General features: G+C 43.5%; 2 protein-coding genes across 2 annotated transcripts in view; one reads left to right on the top strand and one right to left on the bottom strand.

Annotated features, from left to right (window-relative positions):
- The window catches only part of LOC115047234 (immunoglobulin lambda-1 light chain-like), a 357726-nt gene that overhangs the window by 87411 nt on the left and 251666 nt on the right, over nt 1-18649 (top strand). The gene's annotated exons all lie outside the window — the stretch shown is intronic.
- On the bottom strand, nt 5875-8627 carry LOC115048078 (peripheral myelin protein 22-like). The gene is made up of 5 exons (XM_029509329.1): nt 8433-8627; nt 7534-7659; nt 7329-7422; nt 7083-7223; nt 5875-6981 (listed from the first exon to the last, which is right to left on the bottom strand). Exons 2-5 carry the CDS (start codon nt 7609-7611, stop codon nt 6824-6826), a joined length of 471 nt encoding a protein of 156 aa, XP_029365189.1. The 5' UTR covers nt 7612-7659; nt 8433-8627; the 3' UTR covers nt 5875-6823.

Here is an 18649-nt window from a genome sequence, read left to right on the forward strand (position 1 = left end):
CAGGTCTTAATATATCCAGACTGGTCTGGATTTGCTCAGGGTAGAAGTAAAGCAGTCACAGAGCAGCTGTGTGGGCTCTTTGGTCTTTATATAATGTAACCAGAGGAGCAATTGAGACATGGACCAGTTCATTAGATGAGACGAGGGCGTCACCGTCAATATTTGCACTCCGCAGACGTTCAGGGGGACCTGTTAACCCCGTCTGGCCTGGGATGTGTAGTCGCAGCAGAGATTTCTATCTACTAGCTCTGTCTTTTTCATGTGAACCTTCTTACCGACCGGGTTAACTACGGGACAGCAAGTTTTACGCTGGCTGTTTACGAGTGAGGATCCCCTGTATTTCCAAATTTTTGCCAGCCGCTTTAAAAAGGCGCTGTGACCTCTGTGCTGCTTACATTGTCAAGTTCCTACCACAACAATACTCTATGAAACTCCGCTTTGGAATTTTTAATCAAACAGACATGAAGTCACTTTTTTATTACTCAAAAATATAGACATATTTAAGCTAAATGGAGAGTAAGCTAAAAAAGATTGGTAGTTGTACTTTGTAATCATTTTCAGACTTCCTTTTAAATTCTTGTGCTCAGTCAGTGTATAAACACGCACAGAAGTTACTGAAAAAATGTTAACCCTCGCTGAGCTGATGTGAGCTGGGATTGGCTCCAGCACCTCCTGCGACCTAGAAATAGATTAGTGGGAGACGCTGAATGAATAAAAGAGAGAAGAATTTGATTCCTATATTTTTTATTAAAAATAAATTTACAGTGTTAAAATGTATTCACACAAAAATGTTTTAAAAAGTTAAAAAAATTATGAAAGGAATAAGCTGAATTTGCCTTGGTGTTTCTAACTCACCTCTACCTCAGGCTAAGTCCTCGTAGCTTTTGATTGGTGGATTAAGTCACATGTGAAGTGCCACAAAGAGGTGTGTAACCAGGAAGTGGTGGTTGTGAAGCTGCTAAACTGTGGGCCGCTGTGCATTGCTACCTGAGAAAGATGTCAGTCTGCACCCTGATGTCACACAGACAATAACCAAGGTGAGTGCACACAGTGTGGTCTTGTTATGTGGGCGTAGTTATTGACAGCCAAGCAGCAACAGCATGTATTTTTTTGGCCCGACTAGCTTGATTTTTAGGTGATGACAAATTCCATAAGGATGAACTGAATAAAGTCAACCTGACTTGAAGTGATCTGGAGATATTTGTTCCACCCAGTCAGAATATAAAGGCGGACCTGCAGCTGTCCAACCTGAATATCCCCGATATCACAGATCTTTTGGAGCAGATGGGGCCTGGGGCCTCCATCTCTGTGTGTAAGGGGCAATCTCATCAACCTTTTTTTTTTCTAAACTTTGGGCAGGAGAGTGTTTGCTAAGGGTGTATTTCCAGGTTTTCTTCAACAGCCATCAGGGCTCTGATCATCAGTCATTAAAGAGGGCCATCCGGGCTGGGAAGACAAACAAAGACATCTTCTCCAAACACTCTGAAATCCACCAGGGAGACTGGGGCCACTGACCAGGGTCAGCGAGGTTGAAATAACACAACCACTTCAATTTGACCCCCTTATTAGGCCACAACTACCATCCTTCATTTGATCTGCCAGTAGATATCACATCCACCACTCAGGCTTATTTAACCCACTGACAGATGAGTGTAATGTGATGATGAGTGATGCTGTAATTGGATCTATGCATGTATGCATATATGTGAATGGATCTATTAGTGCATTCATCTATCCGCCTGAGGAAAAACCAATAAAGGCAACACACACAATAGATGTAAATATTCACACAAAGCCTTGACATGGACTGTGTTGTGTTTGGACTTATCAGTGCAGAGTTTGCTCAGATCAGACTGGATACATTTACATTAAACTATTAATGTGCAGCAAGTAGTCAAATTTGTGAAAGGACACGCTATGGGGTGGATCTTGTTTCGTCGCTGGCACCCTCTGAGTCTGCCTCAGTACGAACCATCGGGCAGTTGCCCGGATCACCTCTTCATTCAGGCTACGCACGAAGAGAAGAGACTATCTCGACACTGTAATGTTTTCAAATCATTTTTGTGCCACTTTGTGTATAATTACCCTCATGTGCCTGGATGTGCAAGCTCTTACAAGCTCTCTCAAATTATCTGCATATTTTCATCTCTAGTCTCAAATGTGAGAAGCCCATAAATGGATCAGCAGCTGTGTAACCACTGCTCCATGTTTCCCCACAGTGATGCATCTTGACACTGTCACAGTGCTCTCTAATTTGGAGGAGCTTTGCTCAGGCCTGAAACACCAGAGAGCAGCAAGACATTCTCCGACTCACTATTGTATAATTAAAGGAGAAATGTTTGCCTCCGTAGCCTCATCACACCAATGTAGAAAAACCCTTGTTAGCCACCAGCGCTGGATTAGAAGGTCTTTGCTTTTGGCTTGTGGCCACACAGTGTTTGAATGTGTCTTAACTATGTCTATACAAGATGTGTGTGTTTGTGTGTGTGTTTATGTGGATGTGTGTGCGCGACAGAAGGACAGGCACTGAGGAATATGGAGGGGAAACACCATACTGAGGCACCAAATGTTCCCAGCCTCTTCCCTGATATTTATGAAACCTGATTTAATGTGCGTAAAAATAGCGGTGAATAATTGATTTCTTTTTTCTTTTTTCCTTTTCTTCCATGCAACCACCTCTCTTCACACTCGACAATTATGATTCGATGAATCTTGCAGCTGGGGCTAAATTATTAATGGCAAACTGTTTTAATTAAGTCTCAAGCTACAGGAGCTCGTATTGAATCAAATGTTACTCAGGGTCACTTGGGAAGAATTAAAACACATTGTGGTGCAGATTTTAAAACTTCAATGAAAATGTTTTTCTGTTTTGTTTTGATTTTTTTTTTTTTTTTTTTGTCCCTTTCTTTTTTTTTTCCAGTTTCATGTTGAAGTTGCAGCTCTGTTGCCACTGCTGCAGGAAATACTTTCACATCTGTTCCCTGCTCTTTTCTGTGGAAATACAGTGCATGACGGATGGTTGATTTAGTGTTTGTGGGATTCTGCTCACACACTCATAATTCAGATCAAGCCCATTTATGTTCTGTATTGGTGTGTTTTGTTGGTTTGCTCCGTGCATAAATGTTTGCAGGGGTTAGGGTTAGGGTTAGGATGTAAATGTGCAGCCATTAGCTTTTAGCTACTTATGTGTGGAACTCATATGAAATGGAAAAACAACTATTGTTGTCATTTTCTATCTATTATCATGGACAACCTGTGGGTTTCTGGCAGGAAACGGAGTCAGGAGATTCCTGTGCATGTCTGGGGTCTGAAGAGGAAGCTAGTAGTTGGATTTAACAGCAGGGAGTCAGGGGTCAAAAGTGCCTTCAGGTTCCACATCTGCAACTTTGCACAGATCATGTCCGGGATGGTGTCAAAGTGGGCAGCCAGCCGCTCTCTAATGTGTATTAGCAAGACAAAGGGAGAGGAGAAGGGTAAGCAATAAGATGGGCTTTGATTTCTCAGAGATTTATGGGCGTGATGAAATCAGCTCTGAATAAACTGGGTTTCCCCGTTTTCTCTGTCGTTCAGCTACATGTGAAGGCTCCAGGGTTTGTTCTGGGAGACAGACACCCTGCATAAAAAGGCTACAAATCTAAAGCCAAAGAAGAGAGGAGAGCCACAGCTTCTTCTGAAGTCCTCACATGTCCCATTCAGGGACTCATCAGTTGGCTACAGTCCCATTGTATGTGGTGCTTCACGACCATTACTGCCTCTCCGGAGAAATTCCCAACCATAGGGCTGTGGAAATGATCCTTGTGTGTTTCTGGGAAACCAAGAATCCACTTGGCTGCCTCCATGGAAGTGTCCTGGGCAGTCATTTTGGAGCAGCTTGCCACTGAGGAAAGTCAGTGAAATACTCTGATCTTTATCACTGCCATCTTTCACCTGGTTAAACAGCCCTGATGTATGCATGCAGCCACCAAAGTGAGCACCCAGTGGATGGGGATGAGGATGGCCTCCTTTCAGTCCGCTCTCCCCCACCCTGCATGTCCTGCAGTAAATACTAGTGCCCCCCAGTGACCCTGCCAGTGATAAATAACCCTTAAGGTTAACTACGTTTGAAATGGAGCTGTGAGGCCATTATAGGCCTCCGGAGTTTTCTTGACATCCCCAATATGTTATCTTTAAGCCCAGGGACTTTTACCACAGCAGCATTAACTGGCCTCTCTTTTGTGTCAGAATTGATGAAGTTAGGAAGAGCTCTGTCAACCTACAAAAACCTGAGAATTAGATTTTAATTCGTCTCCATGCTGAGCAGCCACAATCAGCTGTTGCACAAAACGCACATAGGTTGCGTAGGACGTGTCCTCTGTTTGTGCTCCGTATATGCTCGTACAAATGTGCGCGCAGATGGTGCAGGGTAGTATGGGAACTCATGGTAATAGTGTCTTCCTCTCTGGTAGGCGTTTAAATAAAGGCTGGAGTTTATCTTTTGTAGCTGCTGGTGATATATGTGAAAATGCCTGGAGCCTGAAGATGTTCTGATTCATGTCGCACAGAAGTAACGTGGCACTGACACAAAACTTTGAGTTTTAAAGTTTTGAAGTTTTAAAGTAGAGCAACAACAATTCAACTGTCACCGCTTAACTATAAAAATGTAGTTCAAAGAGAAAGAGGGAAAGGAGGATACGTGCAGCTTTGCCTCAATATTTGTTGAAATCTAAACATTGACAAGTGCTACCACAATGATAGTCATCTCATCTGGGTAACATGGGCACCATAAAGGTCAGCATTGGTTAAAAATCATGTGCTATGTGCTGTGTAGTTTTGCATGTTTAAGCGTTGGCAGCCATCAACTTTGTTTCTGATGTGAAGTTTAAGACATCCTTAAACTTTGTTTGATCAAAGGAAGAATCCTATTTCAATAATCCACTGCAGTGTCAACTTCTGAGAGCGAGCATGAGGGGAGATTAGTGTCATGTTCCTCCAGCATTGTATGTTTTTTAAATGGGAAACTGAGGTGTCTGCACAGCATGCAACAACACTGTTTTCTCTACCGTGTGTCTCAAATAACCATCTACACAGTTTTGGTTGTTTGCTAAAAAAAAAAAAAAGTACTCCAGAGGTAATATTTTAGACTACAAATGTATGTTCCAGTCGCCACCTAGTGGATTTAAGTATCTTGGTCTTCTCAAGGGAAGCTGTATATTTGATGTTGGAACACCATAAAGAAATTAAAAATAATAAGTACATTTTAAATTGATGACAATCTACTCAATGAGTTATCGCTTTCGTTAGAAAACTAGAAAAACTGCTTCCCCTTGGAATGTAATGCATGATTGGATCTTGGTAAACTTTTGCTCAAGTATTTCTTCATATTAAATTTTATATTCAATCAGTATTTCCAACACAAAGTCTCCAATGCTGAGTATCATTAGTTTTATACGTTTAAACTACATTCAAAACAATGAATTAAGACGCTTTCTGTACATGTTGGAGAATAGGCTTTTATTTACCCCATCTGGGTGAATCAGTGGCATCAACATGTTCAAAATTGTATTTATACAGATTGACTTTATCTCTAAATTTGATCCTAGTAGTTACCTGTCTATGTTGTGTGCAGGCATTGCTCAAAGTGAATCACCAGCATCTGAAAGAATTCTTCATATAGCTTTGAATGACTGGAGCGTTTTCTTGGGTCACATTCCCACCATGTGGTGCAGTCCTGCTACTGCAACGAGCTCTAAGTGAGCTGGGTTGCATTCCTCTGTCATTTGCTGTTACTAGCAGACCAATAACACACCCAGCCTTAGTTCAGACTATAAAATCCACACAGAGTGGAACCTCCTTCTGTAATAATGAATGAAAACACACCCTAAACAGTGAGCAGAATTGATTTCAAAAGGTTTATTTAGAAGAATACTGACAAAAAAAGGAAAAGGTTTTGTACAAAGCAAATTAATCACAGGCCACGACATACTTGCAACATAAAGTAGGCTATACATTTCAAGAATAGTACATAAAAAGCACCGTTTTTCAAAACTAGATAAAAAAAATGCTAACTTTTTTTTTTTATTTGGTGTATCAAGTATAATGATAATTCAGAAAAACTTCATGTGTTTATCAAAATGAATTGCAATTCTTTCTCTTTTTTTTTTCATTTCTGAGGAGTTACTTCCTTCAAAAAGAACACAGATATTCTAAGTAAGGCACTTTTTTTTTCAAAGCATTTGGGAAAAAAAAATCCCCAGAACAAAACAACACAAAGAAAAAGCTTGATAATCTGGCAGTTGAAGCGGCATCTCTTTGGCACAGCTGCATGATTTGTGAGAGACACAAACTATCACAAAACGAGCATGACAATGTTAACTTGACAACACTATGTACAAAATGTATGTAAAAATGTTATAAATATGTCTAAAAACCACAGACACTATGTACATCTTTGTACTGAAGAAAGGCGGGGTTAGTCAGCGTTGTTACGACATGTGACGGACTTTTGGAAGTCGGGTGCCGGCGTGCGACAAATGAAGTCATTGTGTCATTAACACTGTTGTTGACACATTGCGAGGAAACATGTGTCACCGCAGGAGATGTTTGTAGTTGTTAGCATCTCACACATCAGACTGGTGTGATATTTTTCTGCGTGTGATGGGAAGATAACGTACGCTGAAATGCATCAAAAAAAAAAAAAAAATTCCCATCAGTGATACACGTCTCCTCTTCACAACTGTTAGTGACACATGTACTTTTGATGTGTTGTTGGGATGCCAAATCTGTGGTCTGTGGGCAGTAGGAACAGTGCGATGTTGTGGTGAGGGGTGTCCTTCTCTACCCCTCCTCATTCTTTCTTCCTCAGGACGATATAAATGAGGCCGCTGATGAGACTGAGAGGGAAAGCTACCCAGGCCAGCACGTAGGCGTAGCCAAAGTGTGGACCGGAGGCCTTCTCCGGACTCATCACTGTGTAGATGATCGCCCCGCACATCACGAACAAACCTGAGAGAAAAGACACCGGGAGAGGTGAGGTGGGTCTGAATGAAAAAGCCTCAGCAGCCCCCGGCCTTCTTTGGCTCGGGGTGTGATGAGTTCATACTCACTTGCCAAGATCTGGAAGATGGCGGTGAAGAAGAAGCGTCCGCCCTTGACCAGTCGGAAGAGCTGGTACAAAAACGCGACGAGGGAAAAGAAGCAGAAGAGCAGGGACAAGATCATGAGGGCTTGCACTGCCTGGAGCCATTCTGGGAGTTGTGCAGAAAAAGGAGGAGAGCGTGAATTAAAACACGTTGGTTATTTTTCCACGCCGAAGGCATCGTGCAGTTCCCTTTCCAGGGGTGATGACAAACCTTCATTGTCGGCTGACTTGCAGTGGTAGCCTTCCTGACTGGAAATACAGCTGTACCATAGATCTGTGCTCGTAGTCTTATCTACAGTCCAGGCCTAGTAAACACAACAACACGGAGCCATTTCAACACATAGCCACATCCAAAGCAGTAACAGATCACCACGGAGGCTTCTGTCCAAGCTGAAGGGAAAGAAAGTTGAACTTACACTGGCTGCTGTTGACACAATGAGCAGGATGAGGATGATTAAATGCAAGATGAGCACTCCGAGCAGGATTAACAGCATTTTTTTTTTTTTGTTTGTCGATTTGTTTTTCTCTAATTTCAAGTAGATCTAGAGGGAGACAGGAGACATGAGAGGTCAATCCACATCAATTTACCACCCCCTCCTCCCAACACACCCACACACACTCTCCCCCTGTTGAGGGCCTGAAACTCATGCGGACTCCAGGTGGCGCTGGCGCTCTCTACTTCTGCACCCACCGCAATGTTTACCTCAATGTGAAAGTATCCACTTACATTCAAACTTAGAGAGTGAGAGAGAAGGAACTATAATTTCTTCCTGATGGGCTCAAAAAGCTGAAGCGTAGAGTCAGAGGCTCTGATAAATGAAACACCATCGACTCTGAAGTTGATTTCCCTGCGCAAAACTTTTCATCCATTTCTAAACTCCAAATGGGTTTATTACCAGTCAGGACTTTAAGCAACGCATGTTTGTATTTTTAACTAAAGAGGCTTTAGGGAGAAAGCTTGGCGGGAACGTCTGTGGGTCGATGTGAGTAACGAGAGCGAGGATCATTCCCGATTAATCGATACGTGGAAACAAACTCAACCGAAATGCGGAGAGTAATACTAATGATAGTAATAAAAACAGCCCAGCGCCATGGCGTCCTATCACCTTTCTACACCTACAGCGGTCACAGGCAGGTAAACCAGAAACAGGACAGCAAAGCCTGGGTTTAAAAGGCCCGGGAATTAATCCAAAGTCGAGTTTAAGTCCAAGAGAGACGCTCTGCTGTACGAGTGAGAGGAGGAAATAAAAAAAAAAGAAAAAGTCAATGAAAAAGCCAAAAACGAAAGAAAAAAATCGCAATAGATCCAACTTACTGGAAAGGCAAAAGCAGAGGAGGTTTATTCCCTTGATTTATACTTATAATGTTTTGTTGTTGTTTTTTTCTTTTTCTTTTTTTTAGTGAAGAGGGAAAGGAGTGCTGCTGAAGTGAAGAGCTGGGGGAAAGTTTGTCCGAGCGTCTGCTCCTCTCGATCCTTTCTCTGTCGCTACTATTCCAGATGTGGCTCTCTCAGCCCGCTCGGTCTCTTTCTCCGCCTGAGAACACCGCCCTGCGGGCCGGTACACGTCACTGCCGGCCCGCTCCAATCGGCTCTCTTCCCTCCTTCCTCCTTCCTTCCTTCCTTCTTTCCTTCCTTCCTTCTCGTGGCAGCCTGTCATCTAGATTACGCTAAAATCCGCAGGATTGGGTGGCATTATTGTGCAAAACCGCAAAGCTTTCAAAGCGTGAGCTCGTTCACAAATGACCTATTACATGCAGTGATCTGCTGTGATATTAGTATGGCCACCAATGTTTTGACAACTTTCCTGCTTCTTAGGCCGCACCTGAAATCTGGACAGTCCGGATGACTCTTTAGCTCATTCCAGATGTTTAAAGGGGGCTGCAGAGACCTACTGACCCCCACTGACTGACTGAACTCAGCAATGAGCGTCACGAAACACACATGGACAGGGAGTATTCTGTCCAAACAGTGTGTGTGTGTGGTTGCATGTGAACAGACCAGCCCTCCTGAGGCCCCGCGGTATGCCCAGAATGCCCGTGTGTGTGTGAGAGGCAGGCCTCCTGTTTACCCCTGCGTCTGTCGACAGAATGAGAGTTTGTACAGTGCCAAAGGGAGTTACCAGGGTGCAATGTTTCGGTCATGCTTAAATTGATGGAACAGCTTGGATCTCCCCACCGCACCAGATTCAGGGACGAGCGACAAAGACACGCCTGCCTCCAATCCGCCGTGGCTCTGCATCCCTCATTTACACTGCGGTCTCAAGCCATTTCCACACAAGTGACAGAGTTGTAAACCGAACCGCAATGCCAAATAACGGTGTGAGAGCGAGGAACGAGAAGGCGTTTGGCTATTTTGAAAACATCTCCGGTGCGATCCGGTGCAGCAGCTCGTGCCTGCCTCTCTCCTCGCCCTGGTGATTTTTTCTTTGGCTCAGTCAGGTAGATTCCTGCGGTCTGTGTTTGTAAACACGTGAGGGGAGGAACTGAGGGCTGGCGGTGTGAGGCAGCGAGCCGTGTGCCCTGGCAGGGCTGGACAGTGCGGAGAGAGATAAAGAGGTAGAGAGATAGAGAGAGCTGTTTGACAATCAGCCGGCCGCTCAGCTGGACGTGCCGCTGTTTATGGAGATGTAATTGGTGCGGTGGTCAGGAGGAAGGCAGAGCCAGCAGCGGCAGCAGGGTGAGAAGACAGGCCTGACTGCCCAGCTGGAGCAGGAGTGTGTGTGTGTGTGTGTGTGTGTGTGTGTGTGCGCGTGTGGTGACTGTGAATGTCACAGTGCTCCAACTCCCAGACACGCCAAAAGAGGACTCACACACAACCCAACACTGTTCAATCATTGAACGTTTCCAGAACAAAATCTTAAACACCTCGGCCTGTTTGTTTCCGTAGATTGTTGCTGTGGTTGTAATCCATCTCCTCGGTAAAGTCAGGTTTATTACAGTGGGTACCCCACCCTTTTCATTTCAGCTCTAAACTGTAATATAGTTATCATTAGGCAGTGGCTAGATATTCACAAAAAACATGGAGACACTGTTATTAATGAGTTTGTGTTACTATTTGAAGTTTTGTGATAAGAAAAGATATGTAAGATAAATTACATTATAAAAACATTATAAAACCCACAAAAGACAACTTGCTGTGAGGACTCTGTAAAAAATGTGTCTCATGATTACTTGTCAGAGATAGTTCAACCATAACCAGAGATCACAAAACAAACAGCCTGCTAACTAGCTCTTACTGTAGTCACTGTCATTATGGCGAGCCTGCAGCTGAAATATAAGACTGCCACACCTCTCTTTACTCAGAGAATGGCCAGCAACACAGATGACTTTTTTAGAGAGAACTTTCTTCACTTAATGGATATGTACAGGAGAACACTGTGTGGAAAGACCATCTAAAATCTACAGGGCCTGGAGTAAAACAGCTGACAGAGACGTCATGATGATTTCATGAAAGCACAGAGCTGGGCTGTGAACTTTTTTGGGCAGAATCTATTTTTGCAAAGAGAAAACCCAACAAGGTATGACTTCTGTGACCCTTCTAATATCCCTACAGTAATAATATGGTTTGACAATGACCAAGGTCTATTAAAAAAATGTATAACAAAACATTACAAAGAAAACTGCAACCAAACAATTATGTTTGAAGTACAGTAGGCTGACGAAGGCTGGGACTCAACAGAAATGCAACACTTTTTCCTTCAATGCAAATTATGTCACTTGCTGTTTATCTATTCAAAACTCACAACCGGCTGTGATCGTATCACAAGTCAAGACAAGGCTTGTGTTAGAGTGGAGATGGATTACTGGAATTGTCTGCTTTTCTGTGACACAATGAGTCAGTCTCAGTTCTCTGGTACACAACACTGGGCTCCACCTGCAGGTGTGGCCAAATGACTTCTTTGGACTGCTCTTGCTCTGAAAGCAAACATGTGACTGAGGGGAGAGTGAGACAATTAGGGATTAGGTTTTGGTTTTGGATATGACCCTGCCCTGGCTGTCTGGCAGACGTCTCAGTCGGACAGCTGGACCGGCAATTTTGCTTGTGGGAATATGAAGGAATGATGGAACGCCCCAGTATTCCTTCACCTATGGAAGTGAGTGCCAGAATAGGAGGGAACACTAATGCTCTGAAGTCAGTCTCATCAGAGGTCATCAAGAGTAGCTGACAACACTTGTACACTAAAAAGTCATCTCGCTGGACATCTCTGAGTAACAGCAGGGAGACCAATGAATCATCATATCTTTTGGCAGATCTTTTATACTTATTACGTAGGGAGGTTTGGCATGCATGCGCTGTTTGATCAAAATCAAGTGTCACATGTATCATCCTGTCTACTTTGAAACCAAAGATGGTGACATTCCTTCTGCAGGTGCGTTTTCTGCTTTCCAGGATGTGCATCGCTCTTTCCCAGCGCTGTCCCATCTGATCCTGAGGGCTGCGCTTGGCCTCACTGTGCAGCTCTCAGTGTTTACTCTCCGCCACTTAGTGACTATCAGATAACATCCCATAGACCACGCAGGAGAAGCTGGCGAGGAGCTCTGCAGACCCAGACCTCAGCTAAAGCATAGCACGCTTAACAAGCCATGTGTAACTGTTAACACAATACCGATATGAGAATCCGTGTCGACGTGGACCGTGCACAAAAGTGCCTGTTTCAAATTTGACCAGGCTTTAATTTCTAACACACAATGTATCCTATGTTTTGGATCGGAATCCTCTGGCTGTGTTGTGTGTTAAAATAAGACAATATGCCAGGATCTCCGAGTATCTGTGAGGCAGGATCATATTAGAGCATTGGTGGGGTATATGAGCCCTGTCTCATCTCTGCCGTCTCAAACTCTGTAGCTGCAAAATGGACCATGACGATCTGAAGATCACCATTGGCTGGGAGCTAAATCAGATAAAGCCAGCCAAACAGTTGAAGAGAGAAAGTGAGAGGAGAAAAGGCTTCGTTTCCCTCCCTTAAGAAATGGGCCCGTCCCTCCCTGTGAAGCAACAACAACAAAATAAATCAGAGACATACGGCATGACGAACTCCAGATTGTGGCACCCTAGTGATCCTGAACATGTGTTAATCATTAGGGCCTGGCTTCCTGTTGGAGTCGATGTCATCAGCACACGCATATCCCGGCAGGCAAGACCGGCGTACAAACTGTTGCTTGAAATCAATGATACTGGCCTCAGGGGTTTGGAATGAAGCAATAAAAGCTATGGGAGAATTCAGTTTTATATCGTTCTCACAAATCTGCAATCTATGTATCTAAACTGCATCAGCCACACTTCATGCTAGTTAATGACGATTCCAATCGAATGGCTCTGAATAAGTACTTATAGTCTTGTGATTCGCTTTCTCAAAAATCTGCAGCTAAAATCCCCCTGCAACTCCCAGGGAAGAAAGTAATTTTGGTTTATTTGTTATCAGTGGTTTTCTCATTCCTGCTGTTGTGCTATCTTTTCCAGACAGAGTATCTGTGCTCCTTTGACAGCTAACAGTGCAGCACTTCCTTTACTGGCTGCCAATTCGGAGTTTATGTGAAATAAGGTGTGTGCCAGCAAATATTTTCTATCCCCGAGTGTTGCCAACACTTGGGAGCTTTTATAGATCAGGTCGACTTGCAAGGAGCTGATTCTTACCTGCTATCAGCTTGCTGTCTGAGGCATGTATTTGATTTAGCTTTGCTGAAATGGCATGTAGAGCTCGGGGGTTAGAGGTCATGATAATCCAATACAAATGCCTAGAACCTGAACTCATTTACACTCTGAGGTGCAACCTGTTTAAATTGTGGGTGCTGGTGGGTGCAGATCTGACACCCTGAGGTCATCCACACACACACGCACGGTTACACTTGGCACTGACTTTTAGGAAGCCTTTGTGTAAAACAGCTGAGTGTGAGAGTGGTGAGTCAGCAAATTAATAGCTTCAAGACAACCAGCAAAGGGTTGGCTGTTGTATAATGCTTAAAAAAAGACTATTAACAAGACCATTCTTTGGGCATTGTTGATGAACAGTTTTTTGTTTCATCTCTAACTTTATCACTTCAGGGTTTGAGTTATGAGTCATCTTGTTGCTGATGTATGAGGCTAGACACTGGAATCCACAACTTAGTGGGTTTTGTTGTTGTGGGGGGGTGGTTGCTTTTGGAAAAGTATATGCTTGGCCGAAGTGGATCTGCTCTGGGGAATGGTATGCGACACATATGGCTCGTCTGGTGACTGTAGGTTATCGTAGCCAGTCCAAAGGAAACTGTGGCTGTGCTGCCAAACTGGCCAACTCTGTGTTGTGTGTGTGTGCTTCGGCATCGGCCTGGACCACAGCCCAGAACTGCCACCACCACCCACAAGATCTCCACTAAATCCACTGAGGATGGATTGATAAAGTCTAGCAGGCATAGCAATGCACTATCACATGCAACAAATTCACACATGCATTTTTTCCAAAAACTCCACAAATTCACAATCAAATCGCTCTGACAGCCCCTCCCTGACCTGGAGATCACCCCAAACATTCCCAGTAACATATCTCTCCCTAACTTAAAGCAGTAACTCATGAAAGATTCATTGTAGAAAATATCTCTGCTAGCCATGCTAGCAGGAAGACAAAGTTATTCGGCCTGTCTGCTGGTCAGCTGGTCCATGATTTTGGCTGGATTGGAATGAAAATTTGCACAGATAGTAGTCCCTGGAGAATGAATCCCAATAACTTTGGTGATCCCTAGACTTTTCCTTTAACCATGAGGTTGACATTTCGAAAAATGTTTCAGCAACTATTGGATGTATTTCCATAAAATGCGCTGTAATAACTTCTTTTATGCATTTGCTTCTTGTTTGATGGCATCATCCTGTCGCCACGCATGGCTTAACCCCTGAAAAACATGTTGACTTCACTGTGTTGTGTACAGTGCTAATTAGCAAATGTTTGGATGCAATTACAACAGAAACCAAAAACTTCACTAGAAATAAATAGGGGTTATACTAGTTGTATTGGAATGTGGGGCAAAATAAAAGAAATTTATGACGTAAAACTAAGTGGAGGTCAAACTGAAATCTGCCCTGCAAAGGTGCCAAATTTTCCCCCAAAAAATCTGAAAAACAGCATTAAGCATATATTACTCCTGCAGGATCACGCGCATACCAGATCCCACAGAGTCCCAGCCCATCTCCGGCTGACCACGCGCTTGATCCAGCGTGATGAGGGATGTCGGGATGTATTGTTTTGCTTTATGCATTCCAGATGAGACCTTACCCTGTTCCCCCACACCCATCTAAGTGTTTCAAAACATGTGTTCTGCTCAGTTCCTTCATGTAATGAATTTCACCCTATCACGACAAAAGAAACATCGGGTGTGGTCAACAAACAACCAGCGGTGCTGAATGGGGAAGTTAAAAAAAAAAAAAAAAGAACAATATTTTTGCACTTCCAACTATCATTTAGTTTTTTCTTTTATAGTTATTGTTTCTCAGAATAATTAGACATGGCGATTTAAAATATGCAAGTGGAAAAATTACATAAAATTTCTTACTTGGTCCTAAATGGTTAGGACAAGTTGTGAAGTCGAAGAAGAAAATATAGCATGACAGCTTGGATTAAGCACTCAACTTTTCAGAGTTGTTGTGGGGGGGTGGTGGTATGGAAAGACTTTATTGAAAACAGGCATTGCTCTTATATTTTTCCATTGTAAAGTTACCCTTTGAAAACAATAACTTGGGCTCTCATCACAGCAGGCCTATAAACTACAGACCTTGGCTTCATTTGGCAACAACGTCAATCTTGTGGACTTAATATTTTATTCAATTTACTGTAAATACCACAAGTACAAGCATGTGACTACATACATAAAACAAGCACATGTTCATGGAAAACAGTAACAAAATATCCCGCTCTTTCATTCTTACTGTCTCTTACACACACACACACACACACACACACAAACACACAAATGTACACATACAATCACAACGCAGCTGGCAATTTAAAATGCCACTCAGGGGATGCGGGGGTTTTCCGAGGAGAATATTTAATTTTCTGAGGTCATGGTTGGGTTTGTAACTCTTCAGTCTGCAAAAATAAAAAAAATAAAAAAAAACCTACACACATGGCTATGGGAGGAGGCAGTAAGGCTGGCCAAGTTGTAAGATTCAGCAGACAAACTACGATGTAATTGTCGCACAATGGATAACTTGAAACTTCTTGGAAAGCTGGAAACTCTGTGGTGATGGTAAGGCCATTTCGCCTCCCACCACAATATCCAAATATAGATTACTAGTAACAGGTAGCTTCCATTACTGAATGTTGCTTTCAGTAACTCACACTTTTACCATTGTGATGGGCTGTATGAGATTGTCTGCGCCACGACGAAGGTCTCAGAATGACCAGTGCTTTAATTTCCCTTTAAAACTGCTGGTGACCAGGAAATTCCAAATTCTATCAGCAGTTCTTTCCACTCAGTTTTTCCTTTCTGTGTGTGTCTGCTTGAATGTTCTGTCTGGCCAGCTCGCTTCCTCAGTGAGAACCGAGGGGACAGGCTGCAGATGACAGGCAGATGGAGCAACAATAACACACATAGACAGACACACACACACACACACACACACACACACACACACACACACACACTGCTAGCCACTCTGGTCACACCCAAGGCATTCGAAGCATGCAGGGCCAGGCACTCACATAGAGGTCTCTAAATATGCCTGCGTGTCTGCGGGTGACTCAATCTGCACATCTGTATGCGCACTGGCACGTATGTGAAAGAGAGAGTCAGTGTTTGACAGCATTCAAAATGGCAGCACTGTGTGGTCTTCCAGATGTGGTGAGAATGAAAAGATAGAGCTTTCACAGTTTTCAGAGTGTCTCTCTTCTCAGCTATCCTCCTGTCCCAGGGGCCGACAGCACAGTGACCTCACCCTGCCTCCACCCAACACACTCCCCTTCCAACGCTTCCTGGCTGGCCCAAAGCTGGAGCACAGCTGGAGCATGCAGCAAGAGAATACTAAAAAAGAAAAAAAGGGATTTGGATGATTACTTAACCATTCCCTCTCTATTTGTTCCATCCCACTCTGATTCACGTTTTCTCCAACCTTGCTCTTACTCACCAAGTCGGTCAAACACCCACGTAAGCACTCTTGGATTCCTGAGCACACACGCACACACACACACACACACACACAAACACAACAACTCACTCCCATAAAGCTTGAGGTTTTCACTGTCAACATGACATTTTCTTAGGGATTGTGGTGTGAACGATGCAGCGCTTCACTTGAGATGAATCTCACACAATCCTGAATTGCCTCTCTGATCGTCCCAATGAGCTGTCAATCAAAATAAACAGTTGCAGATGCAGCGGGTGGAGAGGGCTTTACCATGCAAGACGTGCTGCCAGAAAGCAATTGTATGGTACAGAGAGGCCAGGAGATGGCCTCATGTTCAGCTGTGTCTCCTGAGCTCCTGAGCTCCTGAGCCTCCAGAGGCTTCTACATCACATGCAAAGTATCACATTGAGTGTTTATGTTTCAAATAAACACTGCAGATAGATTCAAATTTCAAGCCTTTATCCACCAAGGAAGAAAAAAAACATGTCTCATGACAGATGCGAGAGTGTAAAAGTTGTATAAGAGATCAAATACTTGTGCCGTGCTGTTCTTGACATTGGTTTAAATCCAGCATGGAGTGCACATTTACATTTATAGTATTCATGCCTGCGGGATGGTGGCAGTGCGTGTAATTGTTTACCACTTTTGTTCTAGCCTCAGCGGAAAATGTATGTGGGAGAATTTAATTTATGCACAATCACCACACTTTATATGCTCAACATGTGCTGAAATTCGTACGCCATCCCCTCCTTCAGCCGCCATGACTGGTTTTTCAAGTAACAAACTTAAGTGTTATATTATTTTATTAAAGCAAAATGCAAAACCGATACAATGAGTGGAAAATATGAGGAAATAAAATAAATACAACTCAACCAAACCCAACACATGCACAATCACACACAGTGCATCTGTTTATCGTCTGCTGGCTCCGATTGGCTGTGTAAACTCAGAGGAGGAGGAGAGTCAGATCCTGGCTGGTGGGATAATGAAGAGAGCCAGCATCGGCTGGACTTTTCCCCCACTCCTCTCCAGCTCAGCCCTGAGGGAACCATGGCCAGAGGGAGGGGAGCACAAACTGGATGACGGAGTTGTTAAATCAAGAACCAACACCCAGGACAGTGTATTTTAAAGTCATCCTTCCACATGGCGCTCTGGAATTCTTCACCCTAGCGATGTTGTCTATCTGTGGACGCGCCCTGATTTATGATACTGTCAAGATTTGGGGGGGGGAGTGAATGCGCCTTTAAAATGCTGCAGTTTTTCCACTAGTGAAATGGGACTCGCACATAAAATTGCATGAAAACAGGAAGGTGATGGACTGTAATGGAAAGTCTGTCTGATGGGCTCTGCCAGTGCTGATATTACTGGGTGCACTATAAAATAAAAAATCCCTGAGGTTCAACCTACATGAGCAAAACGGCAGCATGTGTTTATAAAGCTAAGTGAGGAATGCACAGGCCTGAGCACAGCCCCTCATCCCACCCAACCAAGATGAAGTTATAAGTGAATGAGCAACAGGTCAACTGTCTTTTACTGTAAGTGTGACTTCAGCAGTTCAGCTGCTGAGGGGTATAACTAAGTACACTTTCTGACGCCTGCCTGTACCCTTTAATCTTCAAAACTAATATCTTCCCAAGTAGACTGTAATTTAAAGTACAGCTGAGGATGTGAAAAGTTGAAATTAGTTTTGCAGAAACACTTTGCACATGCAAGGTTGATACATATTAAAAATGACATGAGTTTGCTGGAGAAATGTATTGCTGAGTGAAAGAAATGTGTCGGACAAAGGGGCCACTTATTTCTAGATAATCATCCCTCTAAATATTTGAAGGAATCAATCTCTGAGACTGTTTGAGGGAGTACAATTGGAATCACTATTTATTCCAGGGGAGAACGAAGATGAAGTTGACTAAGGACTGGAAGGTCAAAGTTTAAAAGTAGCCTGTGGGAGCTGACCCTTTGTGATCCCCCACTTCCTGGTCAGCTTTAAAATGTTTCCCTCCACAGTGGGCATGCAGTGTCTTGCAAACAAGGACCGTATTGTATGAACATACAGCCTCCTCTTGGGATGGCGCCAAGTCTACGTTGCCAAGGATGGAGCCTCAACGTGTGATCAACATCTAAATGCTTTTTTTTTTTTTCTTTAATCAATCCTGGGTTTGCTGATAGATTGACTGCTCCCACCAATGAGTGACAGATGAATGGAGACTTTTTCTGATTTTTCTGATTGAAAATAAACTTTATTTACAAAGGTCTATGTGGGAAGCTTTTCATTTGATAGCGACCCCAACATGTGGGTGGACAGAGGAGTCTGGCATGTGTGGAGGTATATTGAGTGCTCTCCTTCCTTCAGTGTGAGGAAGCGGCCTCTGGCAGGGATGAGTGGTTAGAGTAGCAGTAGAGCCCCCCCAAAGTCCCATCCTATGTGGTCATGGCTG

The sequence above is a fragment of the Echeneis naucrates genome, chromosome 8 (genome assembly GCF_900963305.1).
Source record: "Echeneis naucrates chromosome 8, fEcheNa1.1, whole genome shotgun sequence".
NCBI classification, from domain to species: domain Eukaryota; kingdom Metazoa; phylum Chordata; class Actinopteri; order Carangiformes; family Echeneidae; genus Echeneis; species Echeneis naucrates.